Here is a 27,125-nt window from a genome sequence, read left to right as displayed (position 1 = left end):
TGAGAAGACTTGTTACTGTTATTACTGAAAGGATGGAAATGAGAGGGGTAGTTAAAGACTTTGCTTAATTAATTTAAATGAGATGACTTGTAAAGAGACATTGCCGACAGGATGAAAGATGGATGAACTTTAAAGGTTATTGCTGAAAGATTGAAAAATGAGAGCGCTTGATAAGAACACAGCAGGATTGAAGATACAAAAACATGGCTGATAGGGAGTTGAATAGGAGGGTTTCTGTTAGATACAGCTGACTAAAAATGGAAGATGACATTACTGATCAGTCGGCTGTCGTTACCATAAATATGATTCAGTAACCTCTAATGGGGTTTCTTCGACTATATTGAGTTGAGGCTTTCATTATAATGCACTTTGATACGCTGAGGCTAAAGATGGAAAGTACGTGATTGATTGACGCATTTCAAGTGCGTCTTCGGCTTTCCAACACTTTATTTACATTCTTTACAGCGTTTCTTTTGCAAGTACTATACAATATATAAAATAAATGCTTATCGTATGATATATTAATATGTATACATGCACAGACACTTTCAGTCCGGCGTGGATAAAATAATAATGTAAATTATCACCGATGTACAACCAACACAAAAATGTTGAATGAGAATCATGCATGTGATTGAAATCAATAGTCAATACTGAGATTGTTTGAATTAAGTACATTGATTTAGGTTGTGTATGCAACACGGATATTTGATCAAATTTCTGAATCGCCCGGACAATATGAGAACCAGAGTTGCCAAAACTCGAATAACTGGTTGTGATCGGATTTGATCGCATCGGAAGACAATGGCTCATTGGCGGCGAAGAGCCACCGACCGTTACTTGGTTACTTTGGAGTTAAGCCCATAAATGGATCATTGTGCTCCTGCGTTCCAACCAGGCACCCCCACCCGGCTCCGCCCCGACCATTAATTTGGATCGTAAATATACCATAAACTACAACTAATCTTGTGTCTTTTCTGTCTAGGTTTGGCTTTATTGCGAGATGGCGTTATGTACCTGGTAGCATATAATAAAAGAGATCTGGAAGTAAAAGAAGGATATTAACGATTTGCCCTATAGGGAAGAAGCTATCATCTCAGGTGGCACGGCAAGACACTCTTTTTTCGTACTTTTTCCTCAGATGCCAAGAACACTACATGTTATGTATCTATGTATAGATTTATATATAACAGAAATACATATAAATGAATGAACACGAAAACTCGACTTGACCGATTTTGGTTGAATTGTCATGAATGTATATAGAGCTGGATAAACTCAACTAGATGACTCAACTAGAGCAAAATCGGGTCATGGGATCAGGGTAGGTTTAAAATCCAATCCGACAAAAACAAATTCGCTTAGTCTGCAGGTCTGCTGCGGCGCGGGAATTCTTTTATTATCTTTGCATCAGTGTGATATTTTATAGCTGTAATAAACTCAAACTCGGGGATTCAAACTTTGGGTTTCAAGGTACACTATAATTCGTAATATTACGCTCATCCTCAAACACGTTGTGTATGTATACCTCATCATGTAGCCACAGAATATGACAGAGACTATTTGTTACCACTTGAAGCAGGTTTTGTAACAGCCCACTCTTATAAATCAGGTCTCTTGAAAAAATGCACCCAGTTTACTGAAAATCTTGAGCGGATGGTCTCGACTGACGTGGTGTGTTTGCGCCATGGTATGAATATTTCGTTACGTCCGAGTACAATCAACACTCTTCTTCTTCGTGACGTTCCAATCCAGAGAGCTGAAACCCTACTGGACTGAGGCTGTTTTAGGACTAAGTCCTCTTCAGCCAGCAATCAACACTCAACTAGCCTAAAAGCAACTCGGTAGCGATAGCGAACGAACAATTGAGTCGTAAGACTCACGTTTTCCTGGGCCCCATAAGCTCGCAGTTGACTGTGCCGAATCTCAGCATGTCCACTAAGTCCGAACTGGATACAGGACAATAGCGTTACCTAATGAAACTGCGAGCAAAGTCCCTCAAGTGTGAAGTGAAAGTAGACGATCAGTTGCACAATGGCACGGCGAACTGCTCCAGTAACTATCGAATATTGAATCATTTACGGTCGTTTCAAACGTAAACTCGCTTCGCTGACGCAACCACGAGAAACACCTTAATCTAAATCCCAAGAGGAACGTTCCGATTCGATTGAGCAAGAAATTCTAGGAACTACTCTGTTCCTCTTGTGTTTATGTTGATAGGAAAAGATTGTGCCAAAAATAGTACAACGCCCATGTTTGACGAGTTTGATGTGTTGAATCACAGATTTATACTCAGTGCAATCATAACAACCCTTGGCTGTGTGGTAAATGCCATTGAATATATAACGATATAGTGTTATATATTCAATGGTAATGGTAATGCATATCTATCCAATCAGGCCACCGATCACGACGACGTCCTCCAACCCGAAACTGCGAATAATTTCAACAGTGGTTTGAACATACTTCCTTAGCTTTGCCATTTTTATGAATCAGTTGAAGATTTAAGGTACGTCCAATCGTCCATGTCCAATGTTTGTTAAAGGTTTTGTTAGTCACTGCTTATTTATTGGTAGTTTAGTAGCTTTAAAATTATGTTAGCCTAGCCGAATCTAGAATAGATCATCTGACATATGATTATACAGTAGTGTCCCTCCCCTTGTATAGTAGTGTTGTTTTAGGGTATATGAAACATTACCTTTAAGGGGGATGAAACATTACCTTTAATAAGGGATAAGTTTAGGCGTCATTAGCGGACAGACGCAAACGGAAATCAGGTACGTACACTCCTAAATTAAAAATAGGAAGAAAAATAAGATCCAAAATAAATGGTTCAACTTCGCGTTGAAAACCAAAACGTTCACGATTGCAGTTTAGAGACTCTTTACATCAGTACATTTTTTATATAATTCAGTGTTAGTAGCAAACAGGGAATCTCACTAGCATCGCTTCAAAACACAGTAGTTGTATCATAATGACTGTCACTAGTGTTTTTTCCCATTCTACCGGATAATCTAACAGCGCTGAAACCAGTACGATGATCGTCGCAATCGAGGTTACACAGCCGCTTGCTGACCGATATTCTCCGACTAATTGTGTTCCACGATAGATTAATCGCATCGAATCGCGACTCAGCGGTGTGGAGTGATTTGTAATGCGTTTATCCCGGAACCAATTATATAACCTAGCACTATTACAGTACAGTACTACAGTACTACTGCCGTGCTACAGTAGCGCTATGGACCTGTCATGGTCGTTTCCCTGTAGAGGTATTTTTCGCATTGAGGGAATCGAAACTGCAGAATTTTTATACTTATACGATTTTCTTGTCAGTTTTCATGAAATCGCAAATCACTGCCATTAGCTTTATACTGCAAGTATAATTCTCATCCGATTACAAAGTCAGAAGCATGTTTGACTTATTTAATGTCCGCTTGCGTATAAATGTTTCCATGTTAGAACTACCAGTTTCATAATAAGCATAACCGTAGTTGAATTGAACTACCGAGAGCGTGGTGATGCCAATTATGATCTCTGTAGGATAGGCAAGCTTTTGATCGATTCAAATTAAAAACTTGATTTATTGTAAACTATAGCACAATTAATTTATGTCAGATCAAATATAGTAGGCTACCAAAGCTTAAAGGGTGGAATTGAATTTTACAGCAGCTTACTCTGTGAGTAGTTCATTCAACCATACTCTATGTGAATAATTGGCTAAATTTAGTTCATATCGATGTTGGATTATTTAGTTCAACCAATTATGGTTATACACTTTATTTTAATGCCAGAGCACATGCGAAATACCATAAATAGATCGTATAATTTGGTAAAAGTAGAGGTTCAAGTTGGCGAAACAACAGTAAACAAATAGTAAACATTAAATCATGCTCCATATGTGGTATCTGACAGAAACGTAGTTGAATATTCCTTAGCAAATATAATCCATAACGATGATAAATCTGGTCTACACTGAACTACATAAAAATATGTTCACATGAATGGAGTTTACTTCAACGAACTTCGTCGATCACACGGAAAAGTTGAATTTTGATGCAAAGGAAACATTGTAACATGTGACTTTTGTTTGGTACAAGATAACGGGTTAAGTTCACATATTTAATCGATGTATAAAATTAAGTTCTAAATTGTGTTTGGAATTCACAATGTAATGTTTGTAAAAGGAACACTATCCAAAGATATATTAGTTACACGCGAACAAGGGAAACAGCAGTGCCGAGGCTACAAAATAGGAAGAATGACGTGAAAAACAAACACAGTCAATTTTGAGTTGAAAAGACTGATGGGTATTGGGGAAAGGGAATGTGATGGTAGCAACCCGTCGCACAGTTATGTAGTTTGTATGGTAATAACTGCATCAGCTAGCTGCAGCCATTGCGAAAATTAGGGGCACCGATAATTCCTACTTCGCTCCGGACTCAGAGGTCATGCCCATTCCTACTGCCCAGTGCCCGGACTACTTCCTTGTAATCACGTTCCTCTCTGGATCATACAGTGTTTTTATCTAGGCTACCTAGGTATTCATCTGCATTGATTGTCTGCAATGTATACATATTTTGTAATATTGACTTTTAATACTCGTTGTGTAATCTAAAACCGGGTATGCAAAGGTGACTTTGGATTTGAGCTAGTCTTTCATAACCGGCGGGCTGAGTCTACTGTGAAAATATACGGAAAATTCGTACGGTATTTCAATATTTAAGAAATGCTTATACGAAACAATGCTTGAATCATGCCATCACATATTGGTTGTAGATGGATATGTCTAATAGAGACACATTTTCTCGTTTACGAGACCCGAGACCTATCATCATATGTGGATCATCAGCTAAAGGTTGGCCTTGAGTCACTGCTAAAAAGTTTTGCTTCAAGACTGAAGTACAGTGCTCTAACCCGAAACCCAAGCATTCCACATGCTTCAGAAAACCATATAAACATACATCAATGAAGACATTTTACTGCTTTTGGTTTGCTGATCTTAAGCGAAGAGTTGATAGTCATTTGAAGGTAGATCTATTATAAATTGAAACCAGAAATACGAATTGCATTTAGTTAAATAGTTTTTCTTGATTTGTATTACGGCGGAATAAGCACTTCCAATCGGGGCAGACTCAACTGGTCCCGTAAGCCAGGTACCCTACTTCTACTGGTCCCAGTCTCAAGTAAGGTCTCTTAATCCGAACTTCCACTGGTCCCGTCGGCAGCCCCTTTGTAAATTGTCTAACAGGATTATGGCTAGTGTTTGTATAGCTATCAATGCCCACTCATCAGTAGGAGGAAGGGGCCTGAGGTCTCTAAAAACACAATGTTTGGAGAGTGTTTGATAGATTTAGATAGTGTTACCAGTAACATTAAAAAGTACAGCATTAATGTTTATATACTTTCAAGTGTTTAAATGGTGATTCAGCGAATGGGTATCAGTAATATGGCATGTTATAGAATTCATTGGGTTTTAATTCCTAGGGATACTAATACACAGTGTAAATGAAATTAGAGATTCTTTGTGTATAAAAGTTTTCTTGAGTTTTGATAACCGGGAAAAAGAACATTGAATCAGTGTTTTATATGACTGGGAAACTTACATTTTTTACATAAGCGTTACCAATAGCTTACATAAAAGGTTTCAACTCATTGACGGCACTTCAATGGTGGTTGTGTAAAGTGTAAAGTGACAACTGCAGTGGGTGATTGTAACAGAGGTTTACGGATTATGCTCAAATCGCTTTTCCAATGTGTCTTCTCAACGCTATGTGCTACTCGCTGGACCATACAGCCAATAGACCAATTGCCTATCTCTTGGGTTCGTAGGCCTAAACAGTTATTCATAAATTGGTAGCGCATATTATATTACTCAGTGTTCCGTACGGACAGGACAAGAACACCTTTGATAGTGAAATTTCCAACCTGAATGTTTAATAGCGAGGTTGAGGTATAGTATTTTAACTAAATATCGTTTGGTTAGTTAGGTAAGGTTAACGTAACTTATCTAACCAAACGGTATATCGAATTAAACAATCGAATAATAAATATTACTCATTTGGTTGTTTGTGCCAACAGATATGGAAGTGTACTCCTTAATAGTTCTATTACGCATTTTTTTTTTTTTTTTTACTTGAAACTGTTGGAAACTGTATTGGTTTATATATAACAGTTTGGCCAGCATATTTGAAAATATGCAAACCAACTGCTGTTCTTTATATAGGAAGGTTTCAACTAACCACTATAAGATCCCCGTGCGTAGAACGGGCACACAGCTAAAAGATGAATATTTACGATTAAATAATTACTAAGTACATTTAAAAACATATTTCACAAAAATTGACATAAACATTGATCAAAAACCAGATCAAATACGATGATATGAAATTAAATTTTGGAAAAGATATATTTACAATTGATAACAAAACAAAAAAACTAATAAAATATACGAAAAAACGAAAAATACGACAAACTGAATGCTTACAAAGATTTTACAAACAAACTACCATATTACAAATGACTAAAACTATATTTACAGACTCTATTCCGCTCGACTAAACCTCTCTGGGTAAGGAAACGTTTGATACACATTTTAAAATACCCCCGCCGCAGCAAATCTGCAGACTAAGAGAATTTCCATTTGCCTGATTGGTTTTAACTAAAATGTATCCTTAAAAATGTCACATTTATTCCCTATTTCAATAACATTAGTTTAACGAGTATGCCTACTGAGGTTTGCTGCAACAGGGAGGGTTTTTTTGTAAAATGTTAATAGTTTAGTATGAAATTAATGCATTTTCCAAATTTTATCAAAATATATTCATAAACAAGCAAACTACAACAGTTAACTTTTTCTCAATAAGAATAACATAGGAATTTTAAAATAACAGATTTTTGGAATTTTCTCCGTAACAATTAGGCGCATAATAACGCTTTAATATACTAAATAATTTGTTTTTTAAGCTCTACAAAATAGTTTGAAAAGAAATTGCTAAATTTTAAGTTTTTAGGGTAAAAAATTGGAAAAGCCCCCATAAACCCCTGTTTCCATAGTCCGATCATGCTGGTTCGCGAACTCATTTGAATAAACATAAGTTTACACGTTTGTACCAAATTTAATCAAAATCGGAACTTTGTTGCTCGAGTTATCGCTCTAACGGACGGTGTGGTGTTAGCTTATTCCCTATAGGGGAAATTCGCTAAAAGTGACAAGGTCGATCTCCCCTGTTGAAAGAGATTCTAGCTTTTTGTCGATGAAGTATTCCATTGCTACAGTCTTCTTTTTCCTCCACGTTCCTTCTCTCCCCTTAACATTTGATTTTGAACATAAATATCCCTACTAACTTTGCTTATTACAGTACTACCTCTTGTACTCAATTTTGTTTACTTCTCTCATAGATGTTTAAAGGTATATTTATCAACTTCCCCTTATGGTAGTTGAGTGCTACAAAACCCCAAATTCACAACATTCTTTGATACCGAGCGAGAGCGCTGCAAGTATTTGCTGTTGTTGACGTGTAGAGTGAAGTGATGCATTGTTTAGAGCTTCGCGATGGGATGATGACCTGTCGAGGGAATTCCAAAATTCGCACCATTCATTGCCGAGGACATGACTGCAAGTATTTATTGTTTGTTTACATCACGCTTCATGCCTCATTGCCCCTCTGGATTAGTCGCCCCAAAACTACCTGGACCTCTCGGGACCAGTGGAGTCATTTTATTGCCCCAATCTTTTTCGACCCTCGGATTACGGGACCAGCTAACCATTACCCTTCCAATCGTGTCCCCATCTTTAAAGCTAAGCAACTGTTAACTAATTCAGCAAATTCGATCCAGAAATGTGTATTAAAATACTTATCCTTAAGCGCTGTAGGCCAACAATGTACATCCTATCATACATGAGTATCTAAACGGTTTGGATGCAGTTATGTTGTAACAGTCAGCGGCTATACTTTCCATCTGTTAAAGGTCAGTTAACCACGCCCTCAATCCTGACCTTGTTCTCAATGCTTCTCTATCCAGCTATCTTTCTCTTTCGCTCTTTTTCGTTTTCATTGTTTCAGTATATTTGGTCTGGCATTAACATAATAAGACATATATGCGTGGATACATACCTTGATATCTTTCCGCAAGTAGCACTCTTTTGTATATGAGTCATGTTGGAACCAAATAACGCAAGGATGATACTACTTTTTCATATTATCCAGCTAAGAAGTGTATATTTTCAACTACCACAGCCATAACGTTAATAAACATCAAAGTCAGACTGAAATAACCTTTTGACTAATTAGGTTTCAATAGACCATTTATCCAATCCAAGTATCTTTTTTTAAAGACTTGTAAGACATTGGACCATTCCAGTTAGTTTTTCATACTCCCCAATCCTCTGAGATTAAAATACATAGACTATCCTTTTTTTATTCTAAGTGTATGCATCTTACCATCCACCTCTTGTGTACTAGAGAAGGCTATGATGTTACTTTTCCTGAAGACATTCTAAACACTTTGAATGTCTTCAGGAAAAAGATGATGCATACGCTTAGAATAAAAAAAAACATTTGTTTTGTGGGTATTCTGTAATCTTATATTTAAAAAAATCCAGGATTCTTTAAGTCACAACGTTATAGGCTCACGCCACAATTTTTTCTCTTATGAGAAGAAAAGTGAAATGGACTGTAGAGTTTCAAAGTTTCACAATCGTTATGAAGCTGTAAACGAACAAAAAGCGTTGTTCAGTTGTCAATCATAGAAACAACGGCGTACTTTCTTCGTCTCAGTCCGTCTCTTTGGTCAGGTTATTTGTAGGACAATCAGATGCAGAGTATAACCTATGGGAGATTTTCCTCCACAAAACCATTTGATAGTTTATTTATTATTATAACTGTATGAATATCGCGGAGTCTTAAACGTCAGAGTCGTCACCTCGCTAGAGAGGAGCTCCATCACAGGTCAGCAAAAGCCATTGACTACGACACTCTCAATTGTATTGTGCCGCAGTTGAAAATTACCAGGTCTGGCTGGCTGACACGAGCACGTTTATTGAAAATCACTGAGCCATTAGACCCGTCTCCGCCACGTTACGACGAATCGCCCGAGAGAACAGAATAGCTGAATTGTCCAACGTTTTCATGCGCATTTGTTTTGCAATTTGCCCGAATTTATGATCAGCGCATCATAAATTGTGATTGTTGTAAGGATAATTTATATTTTGTCGCGATAATTCGTGTTGGATTCAGCCATTTAACTCAGCGAGATTTTAAAGTAACAATTTACTTTCAATGGGTTTACTGGGATATAATTTACTGTGTTTTAATAGTAGTAGGCCTACCCAAGGACTGAGCTTTGCTCGTGGAAAATCATTAGTATACACTGAGGGCAGTCTTTGGTCAATGACATTTATCCAAATCTTATTTTCTCTATTTACACCATCGTATAATACTCTATACTAGGATATTCCATAGTATTATTTTAATAATAAGTTTACTAACAACTATTAATTATTTTTGAGCTGGTGGCTTAAGTCTGTTGACTGACGCGCTAGACTGAAACTGAACCACATGGACTGTGGATCCACAGCAGTGATGTCTTGAGTTCGAGTCCCGGTGCGACTACTTATCAGTACAGTTCATTCTTGATTCTTGTTTCTTGTACTATATCGGCTCACCCCCTCGCTTTGCTTGATACGTCCAGCTAAATTTCGAAAGCGACTGTTGCCGTTCTTTAACTTTAATTGTATTCATTATCACTAAAAAATCTAAATGACTAGGGCCTACGTACCTTTTCAGATATATGTAGTTTCAGAGACAATTTTATGTGCACTTCTCTGTGCACAATCAGAACAATTAACACAATTAACAGAGTGGTGGTTTCGAAACAGACTGTACCCAATATTTAACTTCACAAATGTTTTAACTGCTGAATAATTAACCAAAATAACTATGGAGGTCCATGTGATTATTTGCCCACCTACTTCTACGAGTTACAGAGATATTTCCGTGGGCACTTCTCTGTGCCCCGGAGTGAGGCGGGTTCAGGACGTGTGTCATCGCTGCCCAGAGTACTTGCCCAGTTGCCCACGGGTCGCCGACGCTCTGCCCACCACCTCCTCTCAGTTGCCCGCCTCAACATCGACAAATGATCAAACTGTTTCGTCATCCTACATCATTACTTTCTCGAGTTGGTTACATCTACATCAAGTCGTAGTTTTGCGTCGTGAGCAGTAGGTTGTGTATAGCCATAGACAAAAATAATTAAATGTAGACCGTCAGCTGTCCTGCGGTTACCTTAGGTTCTGGCACACACCACTGGGAGCACCATGTAGTTACGCGTACACGAACGTAACTACACGGCGCTCCCAGGGGTGTGCGCCAGAACCTATGGCTGACAGTCTATAATTTCTTTTTGTCTATGGTATAGCTAACTGAGCGGATATTGTTCTGCTAACCTAGTAATCAGAAGGCTGCTGGTTCGAACGGACCCAGCTTTCTTTGACCGTTGTCCTTTTGATCAAACGTTCTAGCTAGCTAAAGAATCAGCTTATTCTAGCAGTTATAGCAGCTGATGCAAGCCATATCCCATCCAACATTGATCGTCACCGCCTTGTTTAGATCTCATCTAATCTAGCAATTGAACAATTATATTATAATACAATTACACACCCAGATATTATAAAGTAAATTTATCTGTTTTTTTGTTTGTTTGTTTGTTTTTGTCCTAGGACGCTAGGCACGAGCCTGGGATTGTTTTCCACATGACTTCAGGCTAGACCTAGGGGTTGCGGCATTATCACTTAGATCAAATATATTGGTGACTTGGCGGGGATCGAACCCGGGACCTCAGGGACTGAAGTCCCGTGCTCTAACCACTACGCCAGCTCGCTCCTCTTGAAAGTTTGTCTGGTGTGAAGAGGGTATATTAAACTGCACTCAGAAATCTATTCTCCAGTAACAAAATCAAAAAGGAAAACAATTTTATTATGATATTAAACATTGCAGTACATTCTTGTAAATTATAAAGAATAATTTAATCTGTTTGTGTTCATATCCATCCAGAGTACACAGCAATTTTCATTTAATCAGTTCAAACCCCAATGCAGCATTACATCGACTTTAGTAAATTACAAAGATTATTGGAATAATGACGGGAAGAAATAACACGAGTTGTTATCTTTAAGACAAACGACGTAAATGTAAATTGGGAATAATTTATTCGACACAGGAACTAAAAAACATACCTGCGTAATACCATCAGTGTTTCAAAAAAGCAACAATATATATTCTACACACGCGTTTTAGTGGTACCTAAGGTTTGTGTAAACATTTTTCAAAGAAATTAGATTTACACTGCTGTTGATTATATTTATTTACTAATTCAAGGTCGTTTTGCAAAAATCATATCGTTGATAGAAAGAGCCTGACAAAATACTGACTGGGACGAAGAAAGTACATCGCTCTTTTGTTGTACTGAATTAACAACTGAACAAAACGTTTTGCCACAGTCCATCTTAGTCCCACTTACAGTACAGATTCATGACGATTGTAAGACTTTGGACCACTCCAGTTCATTTCTCTTTCGACCTCATTACGAAAAAGGTTCGTTATTTGAACACGAATTATTGTTTGATCGACCGTTTGAGCAATCCATTGTGAATTACGTCAGCGATTGTGATACGTGATTTATCAACCGATACAACTGTGGCATGATGGATAATATATTCTGTACTAGAAAGACTTATACTTGAAATATTCAGTAAAAATCAACGTTTATGTAAATATTTAAGACGTAAACAGTGATGATAAATAAACTTAATAAGACTACCATGATAATTCAAAGAGCAATAAAACGTGCACTTAACTTTCTCATAAACGGTGTATTTTCGTGTGTTTTAAGTATAATTAAGTACTTAGACCCTCAGCAGCAATAGCGGTTCGCGCAAACAGCAGTAATAAAGACGAGAAGTTTATGTCTATGAAATCTTGTAAACGAGTATCGTAAACGATCCACTCTGCAGTTACGTCTACGTCCTCCGGCACGGCGAGGCCTCATGCCCATCAACACGGACATCTGCAGAGGGATCTACTCTTCGGTTGCGTCTACGTCCTTTGGCACGGCGAGGCATAATCCCCATCAACACGGACGTCTGCAGAGGGATCTACTCTTCGGTTGCGTCTACGTCCTCAGGCACGGCGATGCATCATCCTAATCAACACGGACGTCTGCAGAGGGATCCACTCTGCAGTTACGTCTACGTCCTCCGGCACGGCAAGGCAAAATCCTAATCAACACGGGCGTCTGCAGAGGGATCCACTCTGCAGTTTCGTCTACGTCTTTTGGCACGGCGAGGCCTCATCCCCATCAACACGGACATCTGCAGAGGGATCCACTCTGCGGTTACGTCTACGTCCTCAGGCACGGCGAGACCTCATCCCCATCTACGTGTACATCTGGAATTGATAAATGCCAACACCGTATTTGCGCGAGACACCTATTTTAAAAGTAAAATACGGACTATAACTAAGTTCTTGATGGACTTTGTGGGAATGTAAGCTGAGGGATGCCGGTGGTAGGATAGTTAAAAGGTGTATTGAATATTATCCATTGCAAATTAGAGTTACAGTACGTCATTTTAATGAGAGTCAGTCTCTTTTACCTTTGAATCATTCCGAACAAGAAAATTCAATTTGTAAGTTTCATTCATTCAGTGCAGTAACATATGCACGTGCGAGCTGCAGGTGAACTCCGCTGATTAATCTTCAGTGACGGGTGCCAGGACTTGAACCTATGACATCACTGCCTTGGTACCATGATCCGCCACACAACCGACTCACCAAATCGTTTTATTTATTATATAAGAATAATGTTTATAGATCATGACATTCCACTAGATTAGCCGATTAACGATGCCATTTCATCCGTCCACAAACATGTTTATTAAACAAAAACAGGTTTTAAAGAGTTTCCTGTGAGCAGATTTTGCACTGGGGTAGCGTGGGTCCCCTGTGGTGCAGAATCGTAGTCCCACTGCTTTATTTGGGACTTGCAGTCAAACCATGAGTCAAACCCGTTATACGCATTTGCATATCTTACAACAACGACCCCACTATCTCGCTAACACGTAATAGCCTTATACAGAGGTTGTGGGCGAGAGTGTCTCATAGCCTCGACATTCACTAGTTCGAAAATGCGTCGCGACGAAACTTGTCGCGGTGGTGCGATTCGAAGACGCAAATTGTCGCACTCGGCACTCCAGTAAAAATTTGGCAAAACTTGGCAAAAAAAACCAAAATAAAGCTGTAGCAAAACTGAGTTTTATTGACCACAGATATTCATAGCTGCAACAGAGACTTCTCTTCTAAGTTTTGTGGATAATTTATGAAACCACGAAACAGAAGGAAGAACTAAGCTTCAGCACGTTAACACGAAGGTGTTCAAGCCTGTGTTAACGTGCTGACCTTAAAACCTTCTGCCGAAAAAATACGGTAGTTCCAATTGTAATTTTTTCACTCTTTTGCTCAAAATAAGTTTTCCTTGAGCTATGACCGAGTACGTAAAGGAACAATATAAATACAGTACAAGAAATATGATAAATAATTAAATATGGGACAGAGGAATATGGTGATATCCGATCAACCAGTTCAACTAAAATATGTAATTAGCCTGTTACTGTCAATAAATCTCATATAGACTGGGTTATGCCATTACAATAATTGGCCAGTGAAATCGGTTGCACGACTGAATTCAAATATGGAATCAAGACACACATGTCACAAGTAATAAATTCGTATTAAATTGATCATTTCCACCTCAAAAACCTTAAAACTGTGTTAAACTTTTAATCTCAAGAACGCGTACAAAAGTATTTTGGTAAATCACATAAATATTAATAAACAAATAAATATTTACACAATTACACGATTCAAAAGCACAAATACTGTTCAGAAAATTTGCTTTAAAAGTATTCAAATAGTTGGTTAATAAACTCGTTTGAACATTCACGTTCCTTTAAAATGCTTTATAGTTCTTTTGATGTAAAATGACGACTCTAATACCTCAAATGCAATTGGCATTTACACGAAGCAATTTACTACAACATTTCATCCGTGCGGGACGGTCCACGATGGCGATGACGTACGGGTATCTGCTAACGTATTTGATGTAGGTCAACAGTAGCTACAGGATTTAAATAAGGTCAGAGTCAACAACTAAACACATTTGAAAACCGATACCCTTGTGTTGAAACATACTGATGCAAAATGAACATGCAAATATTTCAAAAGACAGCAAGTGACATTTCAAAGATACTGTTTACCATAACATCAACATCTAGCACCTTGCATGACCGGTCCGCGATAACGTCTGTGTATCTGCTAACGTTAACGTATGTGATATACCACAACAGTAGATAGAGCCAGTTGTGCGCGCGACTCTGCAATAAAAAGTCGTCAAGAATGCCGCTGCACCACCAGCGGGGCTCGACCGACGGAATGCAACGTCGTCTGCGATAATTTGACCCTCTTTTAACCCCACAATCCTTTTATCAACACCTTATCCTTTAAAGATATAGCCCTCAGACGAAATTTTTTTTTAGCATCAGACTTTCAGAATTCAGGTATATACCATATGGATGGCCTTCACAGTCAGCCGGAGCCACCATTGTATGTTTAGGAAACTAAATACTAAAGGCACATTGTGCTAGAGTCAAGTGAGGAAATATATAAACTATTATTGACAAACATAAATGCATGTGTAAATGGGAATGTTGGTCTCTGTTCACTTGGCAAAATTCAAAATGGCGAACATTTGAAGCCCCGAAAGTGTTCGCACACCAACTGATTCTGCTGATAAAGCAGCAAGACATCACTCATTGACTATGTGCTTGAGACTCATCTCCCCACACATGAAAGACCGACCATCAATCTGTCCACATCGACAATAACTACACCTACCTATCCCAGTCCTAAAAATATTGATAATATTCCTAGGCACTTTCATTTCAATTAATTTTGTAGTTGATTCGCAAAAAGCTATTCCGAATTCGACAGGACACCATGATAAAATCCAAGTATCTCTGGATAAAATAACTTCCACCAGCTGGGTGGCAAGTTCTTTAAGTAGAGCCTTTTTGCGTGTGATTCCGAGAAGATCTGGGAGCCAAGTAATACTGTTTTCCATTAGAGGCATTCACCTAAATACGTAATAAGCACTGTGATTAAAATTTCAATTTAAATGTTATATCATTTTATATACTCTGACTAAACGAAGTAAAGACCTATCCCTCATCTATTTCAGTATTGATTTAATAAGTTATTACAGTAACGGTAAAGGAATGTGAACGTACGAAACTGTTGTAGTTTTATAGTCTATCGGGTTACCCAATAAAGGCTTTATTGGTAGAGTCTTTAATATTTAATATTACGCCAATATAGGTCCGTGTGTACACATTTTCATGAAATTTGCTATTGCGCAGCGTTATTATTATTATTTTTTTTTTAACTTCTGAGTTCCCGATCTCGCAATCCACTAACTTCCTTCATCTTGGGTAAACACTCTTGGGTAAACTTAACCTTTAACTGAACAGAGATGGTACCATGAAGATTACGTGGGTTTAAGTTATGGCGAGGATGCGGGGGTGGGTGGGTGGGTCGTCCTTGGCTGCCTCCTCGCATACAGATGACGACCAGGACCAAGGACCACAGGACAATCGCTGCTGAGCATCAATCCTTCGACACGGTCTCAGAGGTCCTTCACCACAACAAAGCACTATTGCTGCTAGCGAATATTTTAAGTGGACGCTGATTAGGTTGACACAAGATAGTGATGTACAAACCCCTTCTTTTTTATAATCAACGCGATATTTAAAGAAAAAGAACAGCTAAAGTCATGCAATATCACTCAGTAACAATGAACTGTAATTATTCATCCAACAACTATGTACTATAATACTGAAATCGACGAAAAGTCGAATTCCAGTCTCATGTCAATGATGACAGCTCTTTTGCACACGATAACAATTATTCAGTACACTTTTTGTTGCAAAGTTTATGTTGGATATACTACATTGGTTGTGTTTATTTTTAATTTAGATAAGACTCATAAATACAAAAGTATCTAGTACATTATCTGTTAACGCAAATTAACTTGGGAATTACGAAAACCCTAAAATTAAGATATATAAATGAAATAGCCATACAGGATTTTTAACTAGGCCTATCTGAGTTAAAATTTAAAATTGATAAAACACGATTTACAACAGCTCTGTCGACGAGTGAGCGAGATGTCCAATAATGAAGACGTATCCCTTGTTCGAACACGGTACAAACACTAATTAGTGCGGTAGTTGGAGAAGGAAATAACCGCAGCAGGCGGTGGCGGTGTCCACGGCAGCGGGCGGGACGAAGCTCCTCAGGTGGGCTTCAACCTGGGGGCTTTGCCCTCCACTTCTGCCCACACATTCATGTCCAAGCTTTCCAGAGTAACTTTAGAAATATGACCACAAAATATCCTTGTAATACTCGGGGTTTAGTGGCCTCGTTGAAGCATCGAATGAAGAAAGATGTAGTTCTTGTGTCTTGTTTTTCGTAGTTGTGGTTCCCAATGTCAATAAAATGTGTAGAGTAAACATTTTTACGTAATATTATAGGCTACTGAAATCTTTGTTTTAAAAAGATTATTTTAGAATCGATTTTTACACCGACACACGCAGGCGAGAATTGAAGGAGAAGATGGGTGAAGGACGAGGGTTGAATGTTGCTGACAAAAATCAGCTGCACAAGACCATTTACTGAAATCCCAGGGATAAAGGACAGCAAGGTCTAGTTTCGAACTATCAAAAAGCTACTGACTTTTCTCAGGATCGAACTGTCGACCTTCTGATCGCCATATGGACGAGCACGATATCAACTCAGCTACACAGCCATGAAATCAGAGAGATTTTGATCAACAAACTATACAGCACTCAAAAACATTACTGTAATATTGAAATGTACGTTAAAGCAATTAAAATTTGGTTGAAGTAATTTTGTTGTTGTGATCTTTAAAACACGCATTTATACTTCTGTATAATATTGCATAAAAATGAGTTTAATTTCACGGGAAGCATTGTACTACATGAAATCGGATGATATAATAAGTAAAAAATATCCACACGATGATTGGCAACAAAAAATTAAAAAAAAATGTTTTGTTACCGTTCAATGATATATTTTATAGGGTCATTTTCAGTATTTATTGCACAGGTTTTCATTTTTATTAAATTAAGGAATTACAATAATTGTAAACATTGAAACGGCCCAACCCACGGTGTAAGATCTTTAGGAGACTAATTATTCGGAATCATGGAGCGTAGAGGTAGGTACTCCTGATCTGTGAAATAACGTCATGGTTGCGACGTGGCTGTCATAATGTGTCTCCTTTCTCTGCATTCAAATTTAACATACTTTTACTTAACGTTTTTAGTTTCAATGCAAGTCACATGTCACACAATCACAATACGGCACTTTTCTAATCGTCTACGTGTTTCACGGAGGTACTTGCTTTCTTCTCCCTCTACAGCACGTGTGGTCACTAATTATACCTCCTACTGTTGGTCTCTGCACATGTTAGTGCTGCACTCATCACGTAGATATTTAAACTCACCCTCTACAGCACGTGTGGTACTTGTTAGTGCGTCTACAGTTGTCTCTGCACATGTTTGTGCTGCACTCATCACGTAAATGTTAAAACTCTCCCTCTACACAGGACGTGTGGTACTTGTTAGTGCGTCTACTGTTGATCTCTGCACATTGATGCACTCATCAGCGGTGCGCTGCGCCAAATGAACGGTGTTACGTGAGAACGAGGACGCGGGAATTCTCGGTGATTATCGTTGCCTCTCGCCCTAGGCGAGATCGTTGATTAATCAGACGATTGTAAACGCGCATTTGACTCTCATTATACATCTATACTACTAAACAACTTGGTTTGGACTCTGTCCTTTTTTATAAGAATACCTTACATAAATTAACTTCGAACCCCCATCGTAAATGATTACTGAACTGATTATTGATTGGACCTCAATTTATGATCATCAATAGAGAGTTGGACTCTCTAATTCCTGTAGTTTTATGTATTTGTAGTTTGTGTTGTTCATTAGTAGTTAGTGTAGGTATAAAGGCTTTCCGCTTCGTCGATGAGGTCGCATGCCTGATGTCATTGGATAACTAAAACACGGACTATTGTTATCCGATTATTATCGTAGGTTTCTTATGTTGTGAGCGGTACGGTACCAGTTGCAATGTTACAGTTTAATTAAGGAGCTAGCTTTCATTGATTGGTTTTAAGTTTTTTCTAAACGCATATACTCTAGTCTGATAACCACTGATATAGCAATCACTATAGTAAATTTTAATGGATAAATGTTTTAGACCCACAATAAGTGTACCACGAAACATTCTCAAGAGGCTTCAAAACAGGGGTGACAAATGTGTATGTGTGTTACTGTGTACAGATGCCAAAAGTTACCTTAAGCCCACAAAAAAAAAGCTAAAGAGAGAAAAACATATTATAGAAATAAGTTAACACGTATACAAATCTCTGACAGGCCTCAAAATTTAAGATTTACTAGACACATCTGTATTTGGATCGAGTGAATATTACGGTTGCTAATATCCCAAAACAACACGTGTTTTTAAATAGTAATTCTATTAATATTAAATATATAATTGTTTTGCTTAATTATATATTATTATTCTTTTTTCTTTTTTTTTAGTAAAGCTAGGGGTTTCTAGCCCACTTATGAACGACAAAATCCAATTCAGCAGATTTCTGAAACACCTCAGCGGTGCGCAACGGCGCGGTTCCCTCAATTTTCTCAATTAATTGCTGATCACAAAATGCTTCATATATTTGTAGGTTTTCCTAGTGTTGCTTGGGCAGTTATCTGTTGTTTCTAGGTTTGAATGACTGTGTAAACAGAGTAGTCAAAATGAAAAGCTTGTTATGTTGGGCGATTACCTTTCCATTATTGTGGAATGTAGCATAAGGAGTTTAAAAACATTATAATCCTTAGTTATGGACATTTAAATGATCAATTTTACCTCGTCGTCTAGAGAAAATCATTGGACCCTCTGCAAGTATTAGTTTTCAATCTCGTCTTCCCCTACGAATAGCAACAATATCGTTAGTTTTTTCTCGCGTCGAAGTCGAGAACTCATGTTTACCAATTAAGGTTTACCAAACAAATTATGTGAGCCATAGTGAAATGCCGCCTTTTTTTGGAAGATTCAATTGTTCTGCATAATTTGCACTGCGCTGGGAGTTCCGTATTGCGCACACATAGTGTGGGGCTTTTCCAAGCTTAAGTAAACAAGAGAGTAGCTAGACAACCTCGACCTCAGTCGTGGCTACTTCTTGTACCCATCACACTAGTGTATGTAGTGTAGTCGGTAGGCGGCCTCTATATGATGTTCCACCACATCGATCACCAAGGCCTTAATTAAACACGTTTTGTGCCAAGGCAAAGCCAGATATTAAGTCACTCTTATTTACGTGTATCCCCGGTCCCAATTAGCTGTACAAATCGTACGAGATGGTCACGGTAGTTGTTTTAATTGTATCGGATTCCTAGCAAGAGAGTGTAATTCCCTAGAGCGAGAGCATGCTTGGCTAATTGAACAAGATTTATATTACCTCTGATGTGACAATGACGTATCACGACAGTGGCTCTTTATATCGGCGAGTAAGAAACGTAATTGTGGTGGTGATTTGTGGCTCATGTCTCTCAGATAAGACTGAACCCTTCTCACTCCAGGAGTTGCATTCTCGCTCTACCTTATCACACGCACTTCCATCCTACCATCCTACCATCCTAACATCGTTCACTATGTGGACACAGACTTTTCGTTAGGAATCTTAAAATATCATGATGATTATTCAGAAGAATATGAATTATTGAAGGCATATTAGAATAGCCTGTATTATTGGTATTGGATAGAACTCTATTTAGTTAACTTTTTAATTCAGTATTGATTACACTCAGGGGTTAGGTATATTTTTTTGTTTCTGAGCTTTTCAGTTACAATTATTATCAAGTATCTTGTATAATACTTTTAACATGATAATTTTACTGAAAAGCTTAGAAACAAAAAAATTAAATTTTAAGGTTAAACTATATTAATAAAATAGATTATGTGAAGACACTAAAAAAGGTGACAAAACGTATAACGTATTGTATATTTTAATTTAATTAAGACTTAATGTACAGAATTTGAAAATAACATAGGTTAATTGTCTTTGTTGAATTTACTACGTGTATGTAGATAATAAGTAGAGAGTGGTGTGATTGATTGCTTGATTTTTTTTCTTGTGAAAATATGGTAACTGCTGGTGTTTGGTTGAAATAAAAATGAACCCAAAATGTTTAATGAATTTGAAATATGAAATTTACTTTTTGGTTTTTATTGTAAATTATATTCATTTTTATGTTTTTGTTTTTTTCAGTACAATACAAAGTGAGATGTTTAGAGGATGCAATGCTCGTGGAGATCCGAAAACCCGATGAGATGACAGATATATATTGGGATCAGCTCAAACACTACCCAGGTAATCAAGAATGATTTACTTAAACAGTGGATGCTGTCATTTAGTTCACTAGGTTTCAATTTGTCCCTATAACAAAAGGTTTTTGACTTCACAATACTTTGTGTTGGTATCTGACTGTAAACCAAATGTTTAATATTACATGAGGGCAATGGTATGGATTTGTAATTTATTTGAATTACAAATGAGATCATTCAAAAATGTTTCCAATGAAGGATACTTGTGTTATTTAGTGTTGAGATGAATTAAAAACTTTCACTCTTAAGATGAAGCTGAAACTTAACCACATCATTTCAGAAAAATCATGAAGATACATCAATTTTAGTAATTTACTTGAGGTTTTTTTGCAAAATAATACCAAGTTGTGGACGGGATGAATCTGATTACAAGCTGATAGTTTTGATTTGTTACAACTTATACATTTGTTTAAGAAACTGTTTTGAATAACTTCTTGATCAGCATCGTACGTGTTATTAAATTGCCTGAAAAAATAATACGTCTAATAACACTTGTAATAATATATTTACACTTATACTGTTGACTTACAAGACGGTAAATACATACAAAAGTTGGTAAGTGGTGATCAATTTCAATTGGGCACTTCAATCATCATCAGACCCAATAGGGGAATTATATTGGGTCTGATGATGATTGGGAGTGCCCAATCGAAATCGATCACCACTTACCAACTTTTATATGCATTTACCGTCTTAAGTCAACAGTATAAGTGTAAATATATTATTACAAATGTTATTAGATGTATATATTTTTGTTGTTTTTTTTTTCAGGAAACTGTTTTGACAAAAAATTTTAAAGCCCTGGAGTGAAATCATTACCCTCTTAGAGTAAGCTGTGTTTTTCATTTGATCACAATCCATTTGTGTTCAAAACATATACATTGCCTGTAATAGTACTTATAAAATCAATTAAACATATGTGCTGACCATGTGGATGTGTTCAGATCCAGCTTGCCAGCCGCACATTGATGGCAACCAAGTCACTCTCATGCTATCACTCAACAATGTGTTCCAGTGTGGTGTCACCAGGGTTCTCAACAAACTGACGGTAAATACAACCATCTCTCATCAGCTAATCATACCATGGCCCCCACAAGGGTGGGGCTGGTGCAACTCTGGTCACAGGGCCCGGGCCCTCAGAGGGCCCTGGCCTACCCATTTTTTTTCTTTTTTCCCCCATTGAAGATCACTTTACAGCAGATCATAAATTGAAGATAAAAAATAATATAGATATTTAGCAAAAAACCAAGTTAAATAATTTAAAATGTATTAATTCTAGATTCTAAGGTAGTTTATATTTAAATACTATAGGTGCGTAGGTGCGTATGTACTATACAACAGCAGAACAGCCAGCTCGGGCCCCAGTGGCCAGCTCCACAAACTCCCTCTACCCCTTCCTCCTGCCAGGTGCCTAGCCACTCCTACCTCATTCCCCCCATAATAAACAAAGTTTGGTTTTATAATTGAACTGATAGTTTAAAGAATAAATCCTTATAGTTATAAGTTAAAATAAAATTTGTAAAGCATTGAACAATTGACATGTACCATAGCTAAGGTGGCCAGACGTCCCGTTTTAGGGGGACTGGTCCGTCCCGACGAATCCTCTCGGGACGCTTATTTGTCCCGTTTTATCAACATTTGGTCCCGGTTTCACTTTTATGTATGGAATATTTCTATTAATAATTGCAATCTAGGTTATTTGACACAAACTTGAAAATTCTTTACTTTTGGTGTTTTAAAAATATGAAATATTGTAATAATTTTGACCTACGTTTTCTTCCCAATTCGCTCGGTATAATACTGTACTAAAGCATGGATTTGGATAGCATCGGCATCGGCAGCATCGGTCATTCTCGGCATTACTCATGCACATTCGTTTTTCTCCGTGACTACTCGTGCAAGTTCGGCAGCTCAGGCATCCACTCCCAAAAAATGTAGTATTGTTAAAATTCTTGATGAAAATTGTCATTGAATAAAATATGATTTAATTGGTGTAAGCTGTTAAACTCGATTTACGTAAGTTTTTTTCCTACTCCATATTACAAAGTACAATTATAGCAGTTAAGATATCCAAACCCTTTTACAGGGAAATAAAAAAGACAAAATATTAATAGGCATGGAGCTTTTGTGTATTGATATAATGGTTTTAATTGCTGAATTCCTGTAAGTCTTATAAAACTCATTGAAGGACTCTTTTCTTCCTTAAAAAAGGCTGCAAAAGTGCCATTTACCACTCACAAATTTAATACCTAGATTGCCTTAAAAACTCACTAAAATACATGACATTTTCAAATTTTTCCCGGGGGGGGACCCCCGGACCCCCCCTCTACGCTGGGGGGTATTCCATACCCCCCCCGACCCCCCGGTTGGTAGGGGGCCCGAGCCAGATCCTGGTAACAGGGCCCACAATTAAATGTGGGGGCCATGAATCATACCTTAGAATTCTGTCAATTTGTGACGAAACCCATCACATGTAGTAGTGAGCACAAAAAACACTTCACTCCACACTATATTAATTCATCTTGTGTTATGGTAAACAATCACCATGTCCATAAATCATAGGTTTCAATCATATGGAGTAGTGGACACACAAAACCCAAATTTTTTCCATTGGAATGGTAAATTATTAGCATTTATCCTAAAACCAACTTATTTGTGTTAAAAAACTCATATAGTATAGTGGAGCAGCTACACCAACAGTTCCGTACGTACGGTTTACCTGAAAGTTGAGTCACCTTTTTTCTAACATTACATAAATTTGAAAATAGCTATGGAATTCGTACCTTGGAAGAAACTGCTGTTGGAATACTCTCATAAGTATTAGATCTGAACCTTGATATATTTGTACAAAAAATAAGTATCAGGATTAATCTGACATCCGTGACAGATCATAATTTTTAGCTTTCATCATTTCTTGTAAATTTGTTTAAATTGTTTGTTTTCCAAGGAAAGCACTGATTTGCATCCACAGGGTATTTAACCTAAAGATTTGACAAATTATCATGTCTGTTGCAGGGTGTAGAGACATTCTATCACAGTGTAGTGATCGAGACCAGGCAAGATGGGAAAATGATGGTCCCAGTCAAGTGTGTGGTGGCTCCAACAAACCAAACCCATACTGTACACAGGAGAAATGTCCTGCCTGCAGGGTTTCAGGAGCCCGAGTGAGTTGTTACTTTTCACTATGTAAATGGGACAGGGTGACCAAATCTCCCGGAAAACTGGAATTTTCTGAATTTACTCGTTTTGTCATACAATAAGGTGTTCCAAAAATTTGATTAGACGCTTAGAAATCCCAAAAGCAAATAAACAATTTATGGAAATATATAAAATCATAATGGAAGTAGATCACAATTCATTAATTCAACAATTAATTTACAACCTGGGCACATTTAGATTTAGGCTAGAGGGCAGGCTCAGGGAGAGGGACAAATATACATGTCCCAGTTTTTCCCAAGAATGATTTGGCCACCTTAAATCGGGGGCATTGGGGCATTAATGCAAATCAGGGGGTAAAGGAAGTACAAGGGTACCTAGTTTTTTTTTTTTTTTTTTTTTTAACTAAGGGCTGCTTGTGTGTATAGCTTCTTCTTCTTCTGTGTGTATGCCAAAACGAGTCACATTGCCACTTACTGATATCACTTGTGAAAAGAGTGGCGCCATTTGCAGCTCTGTAGCTGATGTGTGTATAGAAAAAAAATATCATCAGCAAAAAAACTTTGAACAAAGAATAGATTACTTCTCTAGCAAATGTGACTTTGGAATTATGATTTTATAAGTAAACAAATGGCAAATTGATTTAATTCAGCGTTTACTATATCACACAGGAAGCTGATTCATTATGATTAAGTTTTTCAATATATAACTTCACATCAAAGCACAAACTTACTTCTAGGAAAGTAGTTATTATGTGGTCTTCATGTAAAGACTTGGGTACTGTGCTTCTTTGTTTTAGGATCCCTAGAATTGTTTTTGACACAATTTGGTCAAATTATGATATCATTAACATGTGTTTGTGTGTTTCTATAGTCCCAATACAGTAACTATCCTAAAAATGATCTCAAATTTGTAGCGTTGCAAAACAGAATCTGACTAACACTTAGTGTATGTATATTTAGATGAACAGTTACCTATCTGTAATCCAGTTGTTGTACAATTGTCCGTGTGGTTGTTATGTTTGTCATGGTGTGAGAAAGTTTAGATGTGTGCGAAGAGACAAGTCTCTCTCAACCCACACAATGTTCTAGGCTTTGTCATTGTCAATGTATTCTCACAGTCAGACTTCCTGTTTCTAAACATCACCTGTCCTCCATCATTACTTTTTACATACTCACAAAAACCACCAATGTTTGGTTGTATTTACTGAATAGTTGAGCAGTGATACATTTTGGCCACATCAGCTACTGTGGTGCTTTTATAAAATACAGCCAGTGACGTAGTCAGGGGGGCTCTCCTTCGGGTCCTAAATATAATATTTTTTTGTTAAATTAAACGTACAATTATATTAAAATAATGATATAAATTATATAATAATACTGTATTGACGTTGGGGTTGTTTATTTTAAAAGCCAGGAGAGCTAAAAGACCGTGTTGGGGCCTATATCTTCAAAAGTTTTCCCGGACCTCCCTACTACCCGACTGGGAGGTCGGTCGACCCCCCCCCCCATTTTTAAATCCTGGCTACGTCACTGATACAGCATTGCAATTGCAAGTACTGCATGATATATATATTATATTCCAATTAAAATGTGGAACGGACATCATAATTACATAGTTAATTTTTTTAAATGCTCAAAATTAATTTAATTACATAATTTTTCTGTATTATTTTAATGTTGTGATTTTTTAAACGAAATTTATCAGTTTTCTTCCTTTTTTGGTTTTCTATACAGTTGATGCTAGATTGCCTTCCTGTGTCATCCATCCCATATTCTCTTTGGTATAAGGTAGAGTTTTATAGGATGCAAATTGTTATGGCTGTATATTCTTTAGGATCAAACACCATGTCAATGACTATGCCTGCCGCTTGTGACAACTATGTCATCAATTCCATTACTGATCCGTGCTGACTCGTTCATAATTAGGCTGCTAATAGTATGTTTTGTGATTTGTTTTCTTTATTTTAGCTATAAGACTGTTAATTTGGATGGTGGCTACATACAATGTACCAACATTGTATAGAGAAAAATTAGGTACTCTACTTGTATCAAAAATTACCAACACTGAAAATTGCAGGTTTTTATTCAAATCTGTTTTTGACACACTTTTAAGGTTTCAGAAGAATTTAAAAACATATATAAGGTGTCTTAAACCAATATTTTCTCGCTTACATAATTGATTTATGTAGACACATAGACATCACGACATCCGTGGTGGAGCAGGCGCCACAGCCCCAGCTCAAGGTGGGGGTCAGACAGGGAGGGCAACTGGTCTCCGGGGAGCTCAATGTTAACCCCGGTACCCCCCTCCAGATGGAGATATACCTGGACAAGGAGAGTGCGCCTATCTACGGACTACTAGTCTCGTATATGCAGGTCACCGATACCAAACAACAGGAGGAAACCATCATATTCAATGGGTATGTCAGATAAAATATGAAATGCTATATTACAAATACTTATTGCCAGACAGATTATTGCGGATTAGCAAAAAAAACAATCTTTTGACGTTTTGGGATCTGAATCCGACCCCGTCATCCGGTGAGAAAATATTTATAACATTACAAGAAAACAACAATTTATTTTTCAAATTACATAGGCACTTTTAGGTGGTTATTATATTTTTTAACACAAATAGAAGAAAGTACAAAGTAAAGCACAGTAAAGCTGGAAAAAACACAATAAACACCACCACAGAACAGAATAGTAGTCAAACACTAGTGCAATCAAAATAAAAACATAATAGCCCTTAAATAAAACCCCTTGTGCAGACGTGTCTATGTGTGCTCTCCCAATAAATTATGCTTGTTTCTTATATACTTAATTGCATACCCTCAATCTCATACAACTACTGTATGTGTGTACCTCTTCTATAGTGTTACAATCATATTGTTTTATTCAAGAGTTTTTATTTGAGGCCTTCCTGTTTTTATTGGACTTGTGTTTGACTACCACACAGTGGTTTTTATTGTTTTTTCTGTTGTTTATTTACATGTAGGTAGCTAATGTTTTAAATACTTCTACACTTGAGGACGTGGGAGATCTTAGTGATAATGCCGCAACCCCTAGGTCTAGCCTGAAGTAATGTGAAAAACAATCCCAGGCTCATGCCAAGCGTCCTAGTAGAACCCTAGAATCCAGAACCCGTAGCTTCATGAAAACATTGTTTTCGTTACTAATGTTGTTGGGGAATGCTTGTAATTATTATGTCAGATAATGGAAACTTGCTGTCACCAAAAATTAACTTCAAACAAAGCAAATACTTACTGTGGGACTTTAACCATCTATTTCATCGCTATATAATTTTATGTTGATTTAGAGTAATGTACATAGTTGAGTGCAAAGAAATGTAAAGCTTGTCTGTAGATTCAGGTCC

At 37.3% G+C, this 27,125-nt stretch overlaps 1 protein-coding gene across 1 annotated transcript in view; it reads left to right on the top strand.

Moving 5' to 3' along the window:
* The window catches only part of LOC128998317 (uncharacterized), a 73,475-nt gene that overhangs the window by 37,518 nt on the left and 8,832 nt on the right, over nt 1-27,125 (top strand). Inside the window, exons 2-5 of the mRNA XM_054424408.1 lie at nt 20,476-20,577; nt 21,536-21,639; nt 23,607-23,755; nt 25,939-26,169. Coding sequence (XP_054280383.1) covers nt 20,476-20,577; nt 21,536-21,639; nt 23,607-23,755; nt 25,939-26,169 — 586 coding nt within the window. The remainder of the gene's footprint in view (nt 1-20,475; nt 20,578-21,535; nt 21,640-23,606; nt 23,756-25,938; nt 26,170-27,125) is intronic.

The sequence above is a fragment of the Macrosteles quadrilineatus genome, unplaced genomic scaffold, assembly GCF_028750875.1.
Source record: "Macrosteles quadrilineatus isolate MER2022 unplaced genomic scaffold, UCM_ALF_1.0 Scaffold_7__1_contigs__length_78375512, whole genome shotgun sequence".
NCBI classification, from domain to species: Eukaryota; Metazoa; Arthropoda; class Insecta; order Hemiptera; family Cicadellidae; genus Macrosteles; species Macrosteles quadrilineatus.
Note: the sequence above shows the minus strand (reverse complement) of the source record. Positions and strands in the feature narration are given on the sequence as shown.